Here is an 18,394-nt window from a genome sequence, read left to right as displayed (position 1 = left end):
TGGATGGATGGATGGATGGATGGATGGATGGATGGATGGATGGATGGATGGATGGATGGATGGATGGATGGATGGATGGATGGATGGATGGATGGATCTTACCAGATCAACACAAAGTTGAGCACTCTTCATCAGAAAGATGGCTAGATGGTTTTTATACCTTTTTAATGATCACCTACTCTGGGAACCCCCTTTACGCTGATGCTCCATAATAAAATGGACTGCAACTAAGTCATTTAACTTGCAAAGAGAGTTCACTTGTGTTTTAAACTCATTTTCAGTAGCTTCTGCACAGGCTTCTAGCAGCCAGAAAGTGACAGCTCAGGGGTGAGAATACGATAACTTACCTGCAATTACTCACAACTCTTGCCTTATAGGAAGTGTTAAAAATGAAGTCGTTCTAAGAAAAACCGTAAGGCCTAGTTGCAGTTTTCCACAAGCCATAAGTGACACAGCAAAGATGTGAGGGAAGGTGCTCTGGTCAGATAAAACCAAAGCTAAACTTTCTGACCGCGTGCTAAAAAGCAATCTGCAAGACTGCACATAACCCTAAACACGCTGTGGACTCTGCTTGCTGAATGCAAAAGCACACCACACTTTTCAGATCTTTCTTTGTAAAACATTTTCAGTACCATCATTTTTGGCTTTATTGCACAATTATGCTGTACATGGTTGTGAAATAAAGCTAGGCCTGTTACATAAAATCCTACTAAAATACACCGATGTTCATTGGTACCATAATACAGAAGCGGCATTATGATTAAATAATCTTTGTGGTCCTGCACCTTAATTTCTTGTGAGCTGTTTTTTTTTCTGTGGTTGCTTGCATCAAATTGCAACAGCATGATAGAGACGCATATCAGAGGCGCGGTTTGTGTTGTTTCTTCCTGTCTGATTCTTAATAAAAGGTCTAAGTGATAAAAATCTAACACCACAGACTCTTAGAGCGCAGGGTGGGATTTTTTTTCTTTCTTCGTTTTCTGTCATTTCAGTTATTTTCTGTTACTTGCAAGCTGCAACCCCCCTGCTCCCCCCACACACATCAACTTTCCACTTCAATGATATTAATCAGAAGGAGGCACACACTCATGGTGACAGTGCTGAATTGGTATATTTTCATTTTGTTGGAAATCATAATGGGGTCAAACAGAGTATTAAATGTCCAAGACCAAGTCAGGGTTTTTCTTTTGTTTTTTTTTGTTTTTTTGTTTTGTTTTTTTTGAAAAACAAAACTAAACATGGAGATATTCCTGGTTTTTCACTTCCCAAAAGACTTGGGAAATGAGTTACATCTTTATTATTATTCTTGTTAATAAGGCACAATGAATTACCCTACACTAATATTTATGAAATGTTCAAACAAAATTAACACAACAAGACTTGGTATTAACATGATAGGCTTTGATAAGCTAACTATGTAGCTATCATGAAGTCTAATTCATTTATCTGTGCCATTTATCCATGGAAGGTCGGGGTGGCAGTAGGCATGTCACAATAAGCAATAAATCAATTAATCACATGATAACTTAAAACGAGCTCAATAATTTGCATTTGCATAATTTGTCATTTTTCTCTTTCCACCAAAAACTGGAAGACAAATGACCTCGGACTCAGATTTGGTCTCAACTGCCCCCCTCCCCCCCTTTTTTTTAAAAAAGATAAATATGTTTACAGAGACTTCATAATTCATTTTATTTGTAGTTTCTGTTGTCTTGTTTATTTGTTTACTTTTTTTTGGATATTTAAAATGTCTTCCAGTTCCAGTATTAAATGTTGACTAAAATTTAAAGTTTATTAATTTTTGAGAACGTGTTCTTGTATTATTATATCATTGCCATTTTGTTACTTAAAAATGGTCTCAAAACAACAATATTATCGCTTATCACAATAACTTCTTGGACAATTTATCGTCCAGCAAAATGTGTTATTGTGACAGGCCTCAGTGCCTATCCCTGGCAGTCATAGGCAGGATACATCCTGGACAGGTCGCCAGTTCATCACAGAGCAACACAGAGACACATGGACACACTTATACCTAAGGGAAAGAGAGAACAACTCCTCTAACAGTCATGTTTGTGGACATTGTGCGGAATATGGAGTAAAACAAAGAGAATGTTGTAATAAGACAAACTTTTTCATGATATGAAAATATTTTCTTCTGTGTTTGTCATATTTCTATGGAGTCCAAAATGTGTCCATATGTCCTGGATAATTCTGTGAGTGATGGTTCTTGAATCACTGACTTCAGTCACAGTGCATGCCATGTGAATCTCCCTAAATATTTGAATAAGCCTTTTTTCATAATCCTCTCAAGGCTGCCACCCCTTTGACTTGGACCCAGCTCAGCTTTTGTTTTATAGCAATAACCTTTTGTTATTTTCCTTCCAGCCGCCTTTTAGATTTACAGACACGTCCCCTTTAAGACTCAACTTTCTTTGGGTATCACGTGGCACTTGTTGTAGGTCACGTGAGTTTGTTTTGGCTGAGTCGCGGCTCAATATTGCAACTTCAATCCATGGCAAGAAACGAGGAGAAACAACAGGGAAGACTGAACAGACTGTGGCTACAGAAAGAGAGAGAGGGTAAATAGTTACCGTCTGTAGAACATGGCGCCATTTTATTCATATTCTGCTAATAAGAACCCTGCGGGTTTCCCAGCAGCTAGCTTTACCTGTTAGCTTCACTCGTGCTAAGTTGTTGCTGTCAATGCAGGGATACATTATTATTATTATTATTATTATTATTATTATTATTATTATAAATCTATATCCCACATAAAGTAGCGGGTTTTTTGTTGTTGTTTTGTTCTGAGCAGGTGAACTAATGAAACATTTATTTTCCAGAGGGACGGCTTAAAGATGTAAATAAGCGTCGACCCAAACTGGTAACGAATCTAATAAAATGTCTTTTTAAAGCCACTGAAGCCGAACTCTTTAACGAAGAATACACTTTAAACCACGTCTCTTCACAGTCTACTCTGAATTCAGCTCCGTCTGTAAAAAAGTGGATTCCCAGCATCAAAAGTGAGATCGAGTATTACCTGCAGGTAAGAGAGCTGCTTGGTGAGTTGTAAAGGGATCATCGGTCCTTGTTTGTTGACCCAGTACTCTGCATAGTTTTGTTTTGTTTGGTTTGATTTTGTTTGTCCACTCCTCAGCAATCCCAGCTTCCTCATTACCCTGAGAGGAAGATAGCTGAGTTCCAGCTGCACATCGAGGCTTTGGAAAAAGAATACAAAAGCTTCATCAGCAAGTTACGAGCTCTAGACCCCTCATGCAAGCACAAACCATGGACTCCCAGAGCCTACAGCAAACGGAGAGGAGAGGCTCAAAACCCTCCAAATGCTGGTCAGTGCTTTGGTTGTCACAGAAAATGAAAGTGCCAATATCTGATGACTAATTTAGTTGCGTCACTGTCCTGAAAAACCACCTATTAGTTTCTAAATAAGCTTTAGAAACTAATAAGTGGTTTCTAAAGCTTATTTAGAAACCACTAACTAAGCTTTAAACACCGCTGTGCTTAAAGTCACTTTAAGCCCTCCTGTGCGCTACTGCTGTAAACACAATATTGGCAGCTTCGGTGCATGCTGCAGAAATGAGCAATGAGTAAAAGTTAAGGTTAAATCTACTGTGCTGCCTGCACATATCAGAATATTCAGCTGTTTTAAATAATTACATTGTTCACAAGTGCTTATCATACTTCTGTCTCACATTTGTGAGGAACTGTATGTGATGTAGCTTGATTCTTAAACTTTATATGTAAGAAGAAGAATATAATATTGGATAATCTAAGACATACTGCAAATCAGTTCTATTTATATCCTTTCAGCCACGTAGTGCGACATATCACCGTCACAGCAACAAGTTCAGATAGCAGAGTTGTTGGGGTTTTTTTTTATGTTTTGAGTTGCAGAGAAATCTCTCAAACTGCTGATGATTAATTAACTGTCTCTATGTTTCCTATTCATAGATAAAAACCCTCGACTTAATGAGCTGTATGATAAAGGGAGCCAGAAGAGCAGAGGTGAGAGTGACTCTGCAAGTGATTCTCCCGGATGTTTTCGGTCCTTTGCAACAGCGGCGACCTGCAGCTTTTCAGAAACCAGGCTTCACAGCCTCGCTCCCACTGGCGCCATCTCAGACGCCAGTTCAGTCCAGGACCAGCCACTCTCCTTCGACCGGACGCGGCTGGCGGTGGCTGCAGCTGCATTCAGAGGACCGGCTCTGCGCCAGAGTTCTTCCCAAACACAGAACCTCGCCAGGATGCTGCAGTCTGGCCTTCCCAACCTCAGTAAGTTCCACTCACAGCAAACGGTTGAGTTTAAAAGCTGGAGCCCAGAGAGAAATGAGAAGCCCACAAGTGGTTCTGCGGTGAAAACAGATCAAAGCGCTGTTCAAGAAAACAACTCGAGCTGTGCAGCGGCGTCTGACTCGGGGCTAACAGAGGACAAGAGTGGACACATCCTGGGACTTGATTGTTACTCCTCTTCTGATGAGGACACTAACACGTAGTGATTTTTTTTTTTGGTTTTGTTAAAAAGTGTGTAACCTCAATTAAAATATTATATTTTGTAATGATGGTCAAATTTCTTTAAAACATATCTTTGTTTTTGAATTACAGGCTGCATTTGTCACAAGAACATAGCATAGGCAAAAAAAACAAACAAAAAAAAACGTTAGCTTCTTGCAGATGTCTCATTTACGCTGTTATGTTGGCCTGAGTTCCCCTGTCGACGTGTTTTCCAATTTTTTTTTTTATTTACCGTATTTATTTATTTCAAAGATGACTCCTTGAGATGTACCATCAGATGTTTGAGGGGGTCCTTATAGAACTTAAATATAACCATCAATAATAATTCTGGGCTCTGCACCGCAGAACGCTTCGTTGTACTGTGGTAAAAATTAAAAAACCTGCTGTCTTTATTGCTTGGCTGTAACTGATCGCCACAGAAAATATAATCCGAAAGCACCTGAATTAGAATTAAATTGAAGAGAACTGTTGCTGAGTTGGTTTGCCTGGATCAGATCTATGCTTGCACTGTAAAAAAAAAATCTGTTTTAGAAAAACAAGATTTATTCTAAATGCCAGAATTAAAGACAAATGGAAGCACACAGAGCACTAAAATAAGTTATAATAAAACTAAAATGAATAAACGATTATGACACTTCTACTGAGAGCTTTCTTCTTATGTACTATTTCATAATATAGGTGACACTTTCAAATGACTTTTTTGTCTTAGTGGGGGCTTAATTACCTTCTATTGTTTGGTTGTGACCTAAGTAAGTACAATACTGTAATTTGTTATAGTCTAACAAAAAGAGTCTTGTGGCTTCAAACAATGTGGCAGCGGTTTGAAATTTTTGTTTCATAACCTTGAAGTGATGCACGGTTTGCAACAATTTTACAAAAGAGAGCTAAAAAAGTGAGGTGTGGCTTTGTACACCTTGGATTTTATTTGCATAAAATCCAAATGCAAATAATAAATAGAGTTTACGTTTGTGGAACTAAAAAAAAAGGACCCAGAGCTTCGAACGCCTTGCACAGACATTTTAGTCCAACGACCAGGAATGGAAAGAGTGGTTAAACTGCAAACACTGCGTGACATCCCCTCCTCCTACACTGAAAAGGCAACGATGACATTATTCAGAAGTGATTCTGATGATTATGGTAATTCAGGGGGAGCTGCACAAATCCATACTTCATTCATGAAAATATTTAGTCATGCAATCTGTAGATCTGACTTGCATGGAAACGTGACAACAAAGAAAGATGTCAGAAATCCATTTGTGCCTGGAAGATAAAACAAGCATGTTAATGTCAAATAAAATCAAAGTTAATATTCACCTCCACAAGGTTGTGTGTTTGGGAACTAACCTCATAAGCCATCCTGAAAACACCTTCTGTAACGGGCTGAACATGTAAGCCATGAGGATATAGATGTTTTTTTTTTTAAAGTTGAGTTTAGTTACCTGAAAATTAAAGAAAAATATTCAATTGATAACAATTGGTAACAGTGTCCTTAAAATACGTAAAATAAACTGAACAAAGTTTAACACTAACTGTAAACTGGTTAATAAAAAAAAACTGAGCTACCCAACAAAAGACAAAGATGAATAAAAAAAAACTGACTGATCTGAGCAGTTTGGCACAAAATAGCCCCCCAAAAAACCCCCAATACTTACAATAAACTAAAACAATACAAACATCTAGTTATACACCAAACAGAACTTCAAGTCAATGATTCAATGCATCAATAAAAACTGATGCATAAATTGACTTAAACTGATTCAGGGCAAATGGCCATTCTGTGCTCCTCTTGACAGAAATGCACTTAGTGTTGCTTGATCAGCACTTCCTGTCTGTGGTCATGTTGCACGCCATTGCACATCTTGCAGTGCCCACCATCAGCACCAGGATGAGAAAAAAAATGCATTTAACAAAGTTGGACGTTCAAAACATAACTGCACGTAAGAATAAAATTAACAATGTCAAACATTACACTTGTGTCATGTTATCAACAAAATAGCTACTAATGTGTAATGTGCACATTGGCATTCACTGCAGGTGTGCCCTAAAGTGAAGCACGGTGGTGGCCTCATCATTATGTGGTTTTTTTTGTCATATCAGAGAAAAGGAAGCTGGCAGAGTTTGTAAGAAGATTAATGAATTTTAACACAGGACAAACCTGAAGGGAAGAACGCAGGTTTATTTGTAAGTTTATTTAGTAAGAATATGCATATTCTTGCTAGATATATGTGTATTTATTCTTTTGTTTCACTAATTATGTGCTGCTTCATGTTGGTCTATCACATAAATCCAAAATCAATATATTGAAGTGCATTGCTTTGTCATTACAAGATTTCGCATGGCACAAATGCGTTTGCCAGGGAACTTCTTATGAAATGGTAATTCATCAAATGTGCCGTGCAAAACCAAATATCCGTTTTCAAAAAAAAAAAAAAACTGACTTAGTGTCATTCTCTCCAGGTAACGAACTTCATTGTCATTTATTCTGCTTTATTTGTGTCATCAGTCATCCAGACCACAGCTACCTGCAGCCAAAGAGAGGAAGACGGTGGGAAACACAATGACGAAGAAACGCTCGTGCTGATTCAGAGATTCGTTTTTGTTACACTCGCCTGCTTATAATAACTGGAGCAGCAGCCTGCTGGTTAGACCCCAAAACCCCACCCTCCCACCTTGCCGACTCGGTGTTGCTGCTGCCGCTAGTGTTGCTGCGAGCGCCCGTTTCAGCATGACGCTTCTGGGAAACAGGCACATCAGCTTGCAGGCTACTGGCAGTCTGTGAAGTTTATGGTTAAGCTTGACGTAATTGCCCTTTAACTTGGGAGCTGCGTGTGCACGCTGCGAGCTGGGTTTCCCTTCGGCTGCTTCAGCCTGGAGAAACGAAAGAAAACGCTTGCAGCGCCGTTCTGATGCTCACCTTGCTGTGGAAACCCTGGAGGCTTTTGTGTGTAGATGACAGGTAGACCTCACAGCAGAATAGTTTCTCCTCACTTGACAATGAGGTTTGCCTCCATTTTGCAGCATGGAGTGAAGTTTCAGTATGGCTGTCTATTTGCTTCACAAAATATCACATGCAGGAATTTCTCACCTATCTTTTCATCTGAAAACAAGTTTTTTTTTTTAACCAAACCACCCAAGGGGCTTTGAAAAGACCATACGATATGCCATCAGCATGTCTTTGCTTTTCTTTTGATAGCAGATAGTCTTGCAAGTGGAAAGTGTTGCATCCGCAACTGAAGCCGCATTGCACTTGCTCAATATCCAACAAAACAAACCCAAACTGCTGTGAAGACTGCAGCAGCAGCACTGGGTGTCAGTCCGGTGGAAGGAAGCCTGGCTCATGTGCTCCTTCCTGCGAACTGTCTGAGAGGAACGGGCTTGCGTTGTGCTTCGTCTGTTTCAGCGAACGTCTCTATACGAGTCTCTCTGAAGCAGACAGCGCGCAACCCAATGCACGGAGCTCGTTCCTTTTCATGTGGCAGCCGCTTCTTCCCACCGAGAACACGCGGTGTGCTTTTGAAACTGCTGTATCACTGTTTACCAACACACAGGGCCACCCATCCATCCTGACACAGATAAAGAATGCATCAGAAACCACGTTTAATTGGGTCAAAGTCCGACTCGGTGAGAAGAGGGTCAGCTATTTTTGCGTTCGACTGAAAAACGGCTCCTGACGGGCGATGTTGCTCAATCTTTCCTTTCGTGGAATTTGAGAAAAGGTCTCTTTATGTAGAAGAGGAGAGGGCGGTTAGTGAGGTAAGGGGCAGCTAGACCTCAAACTTCCTTTACAGGCAGGTGCAGCTAACCTACATAACTACATAAAGAAAGGTTTGCACATAGACCCAAAGTCACCTGGTTATGTTGAGAAAGATTAGGAAGCAAAACCAAACAGATCAGTTTGTGTAACTAATCAGAGTGGCTGCTTATCAATTGACGAATTTTAGTTTCGTGCTGAATACTAAAAGGGAGGCGTGGGAGGCAGTGGGTGGTGAATGCTCTGACAGCTTCTTGGGTTCGACGTGAAAAGGGTTTCTCAGACACAAGTCCACACCTCCTTCAGTTCAGAGCAGTCAGACTCGCAGACAACTCGTCCTCCCAGTAGGGTCCTGCACCATGAGCTATGACCAGAGGTACCCGTTCCCTCAGGTGTTCCTGGTGGACGAGGGCGGCGGTCGGGGTGAGTCGGCAACGCAGCCGAACCTCATCCCATGCTGGTCGTTTCCGCAGGCCCGGGAGACCGTGAGGAGCCGCAGCAAGAGCCGAGGCTGCATGGGGGTCAGCTGCAGCCTGGTCATGATAGTGCTGATGTTGTTCCTGCTGGTGTTCGCAGCCCTGGGCTTTGAAGCCTGGCAGATCCTGAGACTCCAGGAAAAACTCAAAAATAGGGTAAGGACTGACACATACACACACACACACACACACACACACACAAAAGTAAATTGCAGAATTTGTTATTTTTAAAAAACGGGATTTTGCATTGTGTAGAATATTTTCTTGTAGCTCTTCTTGTTGATAAGGAAATATGTTTGCCAAGACTCATGTGTTTGTGAGCACTGTTCAGTAGCAAGACCTGAAAGTATCTTTACATATGGAGGTGGTACCAGGGAGGTGTCAGGTGGGAGAATGGAACCAAGGCTGGAAAGTTTGGGCTGACCTGCAATGTTTAATAATTAATTTGAAACTGTTTAAAATGAAAATAGCTTCACTTGTGAACTCTGACATTTAAAATGCAAGCCAGAGCCTCTTGCTGTTCCACTGTGGTCACCCGTCCATTCAGACAGGATATCCTCTATCTCAACATGTGCCGCGGCAGAGCTGTCAGCTTTAGAAAAAAACCCAACTGAGATGCACTTCTTCTGTGTGATGTGGTATTGACTTTCTGTTTCTTTTATTCCCCTCAAGGTTGAACCTGACCCCGTGACTGAGTCTCATGGACCCCAGAAGCAAATTGGTATGGGAACACTGTGTTCTCCGCACACGCAGCCATCCTTTATGTTGAAAATGTTCTTGATGGTGAACAAAAACAGTTGATGTGAGCTAATCTGACGGCCATTTCAGGTCTCTATAACCCCGACTCAAACGGAGAAGAGAAAACAGAAGAGAAAACAGAAGAGAAAACCAAGAGACCCGCGGCTCATGTTCTCGGTGAGGTTCCTATTAACCCGAGGACGAATCGTTGATTTTCTTAAGTCCACGTTGCTTAATGTAACCGTCTCCCTTGCAGGGCGCACCGAGTATCATCCGTCCCAAATGACTTTGCGATGGGAACCAAAAGCAGGCCAGGCCTTCACCTCCGGGTCGGTCGCTTACAAAATCGAAGACGGCGCCCTGCAGGTCAACGAGTCGGGGCTCTACCACGTTTACTCTCGAGTGGAGCTGATCTTCAAGAACTGCCACCCCACCTCCTGGTTCAATCACGTCATGTTCGTGAGGCGGGTGGGACAGTCCAAACCCCTGACTCTGATGGAGGCCCACAGGTCGGGTTTCTGCGTCCAGAAACCCAACAGCCCGTGGACTGCAGAGAGCTACCTCGGCGGCGGCCTGCAGCTGATGAAGTTCGACAGGGTCTACGTGAACGTGTCACACCCGACCTATCTCAGCCACTCACATTATGGCAACTTCTTTGGTCTGTACAAGATCTGAAGAGTTTCGATTGTTCCAGCTTTGTTTCATTGTGCAGTAGTTTTGCTCTGAATCAGGAGGAAAGCTTACTCATAACTTCCACAAAGAGATCCTTTGATTGTATTTTTCTTTATCCGTTATACCTGGACTATATAAATATATATACATATTCTTTTTTGCAATATAGAAACCCAAAGATGACGGTGCACTTTTTTGTTCATTGGCAGCTCAAAGCAAAACAGCACAGAGAAATAAACAGCATTTTTACACCTCAGGTTTTTTGCCTTCATGGAAAATGTCGAGTTAGTTGACACTAAGATGCTGATTTAGTTGTAGCATTTTCAGTATTTATTTTCGTCTGTATGCCTGTAATATAGGATAGGTGATTTATTTTTTTCTTTTTATAATAATAACAATAATAATAAAGGAATGTATTAAGCAGATTTCTGTGTGTTGAAGCAAAAGTAAAATGATGAATGTTTTTTGTGAAATCTGACTGTGTTTCATAATTGAGTATAGTCTGCCTTGGGTGGAACGCCCACGCTAGTTTTGATTATGACCACTGGAAAGTATTTGCGTATTTCTGTTGATTGTGAGCTTCACTATCATAGATTCCACTAAGGCAGAGAGGCAGCAATGTCAGACTCAAACATTTATTCATGTGAATTTGTAATTAAAGGATTATTCATAGACCTGCAAGAGAAATATGCATGTTTTTTCTTCTGACTAGTCTCGTTTTTTTTTCTTTTTTTTCTTTCTCAGTTTTAATCTGTTCGTTGCAGAGTACACCACAAAGTCGGGTTAGTAGAGTGTGAAAATGTGCAGCCTGGCTAACAGAACGAGGGGTAACAGCAGTAGCAGTGTTGACTTGCTTCCTTCCTGTGTGAACGTCAAGAGGGTCTTGCATGTCTGCAGGTTGATTTTTCTGAAAGGTTTCGTGTTTCATCTTGTCCATGCGGTCAGCCTTCTTTAGAAGTTGGCCTCTGGTGCTGAGATCAGAAGGGCTGGCTGGTGATACCTGGGCGGAAAAAAACCCTGCAAAGTTTTTGAGAAAAAAGTTTGTGTTTTATTGTTGTGGGTTCAGTCACATGTTCTGGCCTCTAACAGCTGTTGCTTTCAGGTCAGCTTTTACTTCAGTGGCAGTGAATCAGAAGCTGGCTGATTTGTCTCTCTGCCTTTCACTAAATTAACATCTACAAGAAGAAGGTTTCATAAGTTATAAGATAGCGTCTTTTTATTTTTTTTTTCCAAAACCACACATCTGAAGGTGTTCCGGTTTTTACTCAGCAGCATAATTCAGGCAATCTTGCCTGGCCGACGGCTTCCAGACTCTGCAATCAGCACACATGTGGTTGCATCTCTTTCCAGTATTCACTAAATTCATATCACAATGCTGCTTGTGAAAGCGCTGCCTTTAAAGATATGCCTCCATCTTGGTTAAACATCTAGTCGAGCCGGCAGCTCAGCTGCATATCTGCACAAAACCCTTTTCCGTTAATCAGCTGGATGCAGACAGATATAAATCACATCAAGCTTCTTTCAATGCAAGCTGCACAGATAGAAATAAAAATGCACCGTCTATAAGTTTGCTACTTAGATCTTTCTTAATATTTCGTCTTTTGAAGCTGTATAGGTTTCAAACTCAGTTAGGCCATTATTAGAACAAAATTAAACTGGAGCATGTTGTGCAGTCAGAAACCACAGAGAAATATAGAATAGAAAGATAATCTATAGGTTCCTTTAAATAGCTTTCAACAAAACATCGGTTGCAATTTGAGGTTTTGCCAACTAACTGCACATAAAATGGAAGTAATGTTTCCTCTGAAGACAAAAACAAATTACAAATAGTTAATTTCCTGTGGCTCTCAAAGCCTTTGTTAAAATTCCAGATCTTTGAGACTGAAACTTTTGAAAACAGTGAATTATTCCAAACTTGTTGAATCTTTCATGTAACATTTGTATATATTGAGGGTATAGTGAAGCCAGTAGTCATGATGACACGGGGTGAAGACCGGTTCAGGGTTAACAATTCAGAAACAAATCAGTTTGGAGGAAATGTGTGAACAATGTTGCAATAACCTGGTTATATAACTGTGCACACTGACACTTTGGTGAAACACTTTTGGATTTAGTTTCAGCATTCAGTCTTGCTCAGTTCACACTTACCACCACTTATGATGAATCTGATGAACCTGGAGTAAAAGTCAACTGAGGGACTACTGCTCATTTTTATTCTTTTGTAGAGCGGTGACAACGGATCGCCACAAAGGATCAAAATAAACTTGTATAAAGGTATCAGTCAGAGGAAGGCACCATTAAAGTGGGACTAGATATTTACGTACAGTTTTAGTTCAGCTAGCACTATCAGATTTATTTCCATATTTGCTAATTACTTTATTCAAATTCTGAAGTTTACAAAGATAAATATGATCATGGCTTTAAAGAGAAGAAATCTATGGAGCTCCACCAAAACTCTGGTCTGTCCCCAGAAATACTTTGTATCTCACCTGGAGGAGTCATCATTATATGTAAATAAGTATTTTTGGTCTAGAATTATAGTCCAAATATATTAGCACACTTGGAAAAAGACCAAACTAACTTCCCAGAAAAGACAAGGGAGCTCGTTTTGAGTCAATAATTACTTAATATTGATGAGAAAATATTAGTTCCACTGGCAGATTATTACATAGTAAAAATGTCTTGTTATAAGTGAAATAATCTGCCAGTGGAACTAGTACTGATTTATCAATATTGAGGAAGTATTGCCTTAAAACAAGCTCCTATATATTGCAAAAAAAAAAAAAATTACTTGTAAGTTAGTTTGTCGTATTTTAATTGTACTAAGATATTTACTCTAAAAACTAGACCAAAGATACAGTCTACAACCAGCTTGGAAAAGCTCATCATACAGTTCAGGAAGGAGACGGGTGAAATGTGTATATCAAACTCAGAACAAAAGCCAATCTTGTGAAGATGTTGGTCTAAACAAGTAAAAGAATGTCACAGTTTACCATGAAACAACTCCTATACCAACAAGGGCCGAAAGGTCAAACTCGAGTGATAATCTCTGGCCAAACAAGTTTGAGACTTCAGAGTTAATTAAGTCACTAAAATAAAATACTTCCAACCCAACTAAGAGTTGTGCCCTAAAAACTAGAGACTTGACTTGAACACCTGGTGTGAGAATCGAGTCTTAACAGTTTTTATCTCTTGTAATGAAGAGGGAAAGGAGGCCGGTATGTGAGCTACATGTCTTTGCTGTGACATGTAGTAATCCCATAATCCACCACTGTCCCATAATCCACCACTGTCAGCCACTGACAGTGGTGGATTATGGGATGTTGCTGCCTCACAACAACCTGCTCTTGTTAGCATCCTAACCTACGTCAATGCCGGGACAAAGATGCGCCAGACATCGGAGATTTGATGAGAAATTTCAGTTTCAACTTGACTCTGAATTGGTGCAAAGCAAAACTTGAGACTTGGAATAAATGACTTGTGTACATTCTTGTCTTGTCTACCTTCTGCTGCTCGTGATGATCAAAGAGTAAGACTGAAGGCTGCAAACGAGGAAACACCATACCAGCTGTGAAGTACGAGGGTGGCAGCATCATGTCTGGGGGTGGATATTGTAGGAGGGATTGGTGGCCTTTGAGCTGCAATACTTCTATATTATATGGAAATATTGTAGCAACAACTCAGACATCAGCCAGTGAGTTAAACATTAGTAAACATTAGACCCAAATGGGTTTTCCAAGTGAAAAATGGCCATGTTGTTGATTTGGGTAAGTCCTGAGAGAAAGAGAGAGAGAGAAACTTCTGGTGTCTACAAGAGGTTGAGGATGGAGATGGTTTTCATCTTTCACAGGGGGTTCAAGACATTCAAATGAACAAAGCAATGGCTTTACCGCAAGGAAATGAAGGTTCTGGAAAAGCTAGACGCAAGTCTGACTGAAAAATCTATAGAGCGAGGGTGTCCAAAGTGTGGTCCGAGGGCCATTTGACACCCTGTTATCGGTTTCATGTGGCCCCAGATCACAATCCTGCAATGGAGCAAATATGGCTTGGTGATGTGCAAAACAAAAACATTCAACCCACAAAAACGAACGTATGTTTTGGATCTACAATATTTTATGGATCACTTTTTCACAAAAATCTGAAAATTTTGTTCATTTGAATATTTTTTAAAAATTCATTTTTGAAATAATAAAGTGGAAAAAGAAATGAAAGAGGTACAATGAATTTTTTTAAACATTTTTTTAAAACTTTTTTTAAATATATGTTTTAGGCTCTGCAGGTGTCTTTAACGTCATAATTTTCTCCCTTGTGGCAAAAAGTTTGAACTGCTGTAGTCACATTGAAAGGAAACTATTATCCATTTACCATGAGAATACCCAATAGACTCCAAGGTTAAATTCTGAAAGAAAATCAAAAGATGTTTCAACAAAGTGTTTGTCTAAGGCTGTGATCAAAGATTTTGCACCATTCTTTATTATTTATATATTGTTTAATATAGATTTTTCTCTACAACAGATTTGTTTGCAGTTTAATATTTGAACAATTTATTTAATGACTCATTCTGGTCTCAATTCTTAAAAATATGAAATATTAACAGAAACCTTTTTGATTGTAGATAATGAAGGTGTTCAAGAACATTTCCATTCCATTGAAAATGTCCAAGTTTTCCATAAAATAACCTAAAATGTGATATTTTCCTATTACTTCTAAGGTAGAAAATTGTACAGAGAAAATTAAATGTTTGTTTTTTTTAACTACCATAACTAAACTGAATCTTGTTGGTTAATTGTTTAATTTAAAGTCATAATTGTAATCTATGTGATATCTTTTTTTTTTTTTTTACAGAAAACACCAGTCAAATGAAGCTCAGTCTCCTGTTATTTGTGTTTGTCTGTGAGATATTTGAACTGCAGATTCGATTGCAGTTCAAGTAATGATTTATTTGGGATCATCGGACTAAAGACTTTGAACTCTGACTCCCTGCTGTCATCACAAAGATATTAAGAACTTGTCTTACCAAAATACTGAAAGGTTTAACCAGTCATCACTTGTGAAATATCTACTTACAAATGTCCAATAAGCAACTAAATGCCTCTACTGTTGACTAATCACAATGTTCTGGAGACACTAAACAACATATTCCCATTGGTAAGACTGAAAGGCCAAAAGCTTTCCAAAACACAAACTAAACAAAAGCTACTGGATAAAAGCTATATTGGTAGAAAAGGTGAGTTAAGTTTTATAGTTAGAAACAGTCCAATCCTGTATAAATGGAGTACTAAACCGGATTATGCCAAATGTATCACACAGATGTGTTTCTATGGCCACCGCACAACTCCTGTCTTCCCCTAATACCATTTCTATCAATTCTGACGCTATCTTCTGCCATCTGGTGAAAGATTGGGGTACTGCAGGCAATATGGACGCGTTGGATCCCGGAGTAGATTGCAGCGTTTTCATAGAATAAAGTCATCAGAGGTTATTAAGAATAGTAACAGGTAGTGAAATGTAAAAGCAACAGACCTTTCTTCAAGCTGAGTGTGTAACAGAGGTAAACAACACAGAGTAACTTAATATAACATTTATTTATTTTCTAGAACGTGTACCAAGTGCGACAATTTTAGTAATCAGGCATATTTTAGGGACCAGTGCAATGCATTTATACCATATTATTCAAAATTAATATCCATACATTTATAGCTTAGTGTCGGGTTGAATACTAAGGGAATGGCTTGTGATTAGAATTTCATGTTTATGCATGTTTTAAGTAAGCAGCTAATCAATTCAATCATTAAATAATCAGGGTAGAGATGCACCAGTTAAATGCCATGTTTTTGGACAGAGGGAGGAAGCTGGAGCGGTAAGCGGAAAGAACCCATTGCACAGGGAGAACACGCAAACTCCATGCAGGAAGGTGGGATTCAATTTTAAAACCTTCCTGCTACCAGAAGGGGAGGAAAAGTTTCTGTGAATTTAAGGGAGGTTGTTTTTTTTTTTCTTTCCGTGTTTCTCTAGCCCCATCTACTGGTTGACTGAATTAATTTGACACTTACACCAGCGAGACCAATGAAGGGAGTTTTTTTTTCTTTATAAATTATAAAGTCTGCTTTTTAATTCAGACCAATAATTTACACCAAATAGTTTAACACTTGTTTAATACACTATCGGTGCCAAATAATACAATAGGTGTTGTTCAAATAGTCATCTTAACACATAAAAAAATTAATATAACTTAACTTTAAGTTATTTCAATAACTTTGTATCCAAGGGTTTAAGTTAAAGCAAGTAAATATTTAATTTCTAATCCATCTGCCTTTTCACTTGCATGAACAGCTGACACCCCACCCACGTCAAAAAAAAAAAAAAAAATCCAGCAAATAGTCTGAGTGGTTAGTGCTCCGTTTGTGCAGGTGTGTGCCGTTAAAATTTTCATTTGTGCAGCTTTGGTTTCTGAAATATTAAAATTGTTTTAGGTCATCCAGAGTTCACCATCCCCCCCATCTTGCTCCAAAACAAACCAAAGTGGGCTAGTTCGTTAGTGCCGTTGAAATTTACTGCAGCGAAGTCGTTTTCAAGTTGGATATTGGATATTCGAGCTCCGTGGAGTAAGCAGCGTTTAGCTCAAGGTTGATCTGATTTATGAACGCTAACTTCGGCCAGCCGTTCTCTACTGCTCTGCTGCTCCCCCCTCAAGCGCTCGGAGGTTCACGGGACTGCCAACAAATTGCCGAACCAAACACTATTAAGAAATAAATTTGAATAGATATCTTGCCTTGTGACCAACTGACACAAAATTCATGCTGTTGTCATGTTGGATTCTAATTTTCTTACCCACATGCAGAACACAACTCAGAACACAGGTTTTAAATGTAAGGGGTTTATTGCAAAGAAACAAAACAGGAAGGTGAGTCATCAGTGTTTTAGGTCCAGGATCTCTTCAACGGCACACGCCAAATATCTGAGCACAGGAGGACAGGTATGGTTAGTTCAAGCTCAGTAGGAATCTTCAGACGAGGGTGAAGAAACGATATCAGGTGAAGCTTACATGGTTGGGAGCGGATCTGGACCGGGGGAAAGGCGTCTGGGGGTGTCCAGGGCTTGATGGGAGGAAGAGGACGGCTGGAGAGGCGGCGTTGGAGGGCGGACTGGTAAGTGGGGGGATCCACTGCTTGGGTAGTTCGGGTTTCTTGTCAGCGTCACGAGGATCAGGGTCAGAAAACCAACCATCTGACCTGATTTCAGGATGGCTCACAGTTTCTTGAATGTAACACCTGAGGAAGAGGCACACAAAGGTTCACTAGGAGAATTCTCAACGAGCTAAGTACAGAGAAGGACACTCTGGGGCCTGAAGTACCAAACATAGGTGACACTCTGGTCACGCCTGGTTCCAGCCCTGGTCCCAGACATGGTTCTAAGTCCGGTTCCAGGCCTGGTTCCAGACATGGACCCAGCCCAGGTCCTGGTTCCAGCCCTGGTTCCAGATATGGTTCTAAGTATGGTTCCAGGCCTGGTCCCTGCTATGGTCCAGACATGGATACAGCCCTGGTTCCAGACATGGTTCTAAGTCCGGTTCCAGGCCTGGTTCCAGACATGGACCCAGCCCTGGTCTCAATCCAGGACCCAGCCCTGGTCACATCCCTCGTTCCAGACATGGATCGGACCCTGGTCCTGGACATGGACCCAACCGTGGTTCCCGCCATGGTCCTGGTTCTGGCCCTGGTCCCAATCCTGGTGCCGGTCCCAGTCCTGGTCCCGGCACTGGATCAGGCCCTTGTCTTGGCCCTGGTTCCCATGTCCCGGCACTGGTTCCAGACATGGTTCTAAGTATGGCTCCAGGCCTGGTCCCTGCCCTGGTCCAGACATGGATACGGCCCTGGTTCTGGACATGGACCCAACCGTGGTTCCCGTCATGGTCCTGGTTCTGGCCCTGGTCCCAATCCTGGTGCCGGTCCCAGTCCTGGTCCCGGCACTGGATCAGGCCCTTGTCTTGGCCCTGGTTCCCATGTCCCGGCACTGGTTCCAGACATGGTTCTGGCACTGGTCCCAGCCATGGTTCTGGTCCTGGTCCCTGCCCTTGTTCTGGCACCTTTTCACAGCCCTGGTTCTGGCACTCGTCCCAGCCCTGGTCCTGGTCCTGGCCCCAGCCCTGGTCCTGGTCCTGGCCCCAGCCCTGGTCCTGGTCCTGGCCCTAGCCCTGGTTCTGGTCCTGGTCCCAGCCCTTTCACCT

The 18,394-nt window shown here is 40.8% G+C and overlaps 2 protein-coding genes across 3 annotated transcripts; both read left to right on the top strand.

Annotated features, from left to right (window-relative positions):
* Positions 1-2,434: 2,434 nt before the first annotated feature.
* Positions 2,435-6,963, top strand: LOC103137044 (uncharacterized). Of its 2 annotated transcripts, XM_016670787.1 has the most exons (6): positions 2,435-2,582; positions 2,844-2,884; positions 2,972-3,046; positions 3,158-3,347; positions 3,970-4,290; positions 6,324-6,963. In XM_016670787.1, exons 1-6 carry the CDS (start codon positions 2,516-2,518, stop codon positions 6,524-6,526), a joined length of 897 nt encoding a protein of 298 aa, XP_016526273.1. In that variant the 5' UTR covers positions 2,435-2,515; the 3' UTR covers positions 6,527-6,963. The 2 variants fall into 2 exon arrangements, with proteins under 2 accessions (XP_016526273.1, XP_007550622.1); XM_007550560.2 differs by lacking the exon at positions 6,324-6,963 and having other exon boundaries at positions 2,437-2,582; positions 3,970-5,168.
* A 105-nt stretch (positions 6,964-7,068) lies between these two features.
* Positions 7,069-10,592, top strand: faslg (Fas ligand (TNF superfamily, member 6)). The gene is made up of 4 exons (XM_007550558.2): positions 7,069-8,913; positions 9,430-9,478; positions 9,586-9,672; positions 9,752-10,592. Exons 1-4 carry the CDS (start codon positions 8,641-8,643, stop codon positions 10,168-10,170), a joined length of 828 nt encoding a protein of 275 aa, XP_007550620.1. The 5' UTR covers positions 7,069-8,640; the 3' UTR covers positions 10,171-10,592.
* The last annotated feature ends 7,802 nt before the right edge of the window (positions 10,593-18,394 follow it).

The sequence above is a fragment of the Poecilia formosa genome, unplaced genomic scaffold (assembly GCF_000485575.1).
Source record: "Poecilia formosa unplaced genomic scaffold, Poecilia_formosa-5.1.2 Scaffold37, whole genome shotgun sequence".
Lineage (NCBI taxonomy): Eukaryota > Metazoa > Chordata > Actinopteri > Cyprinodontiformes > Poeciliidae > Poecilia > Poecilia formosa.
Note: the sequence above shows the minus strand (reverse complement) of the source record. Positions and strands in the feature narration are given on the sequence as shown.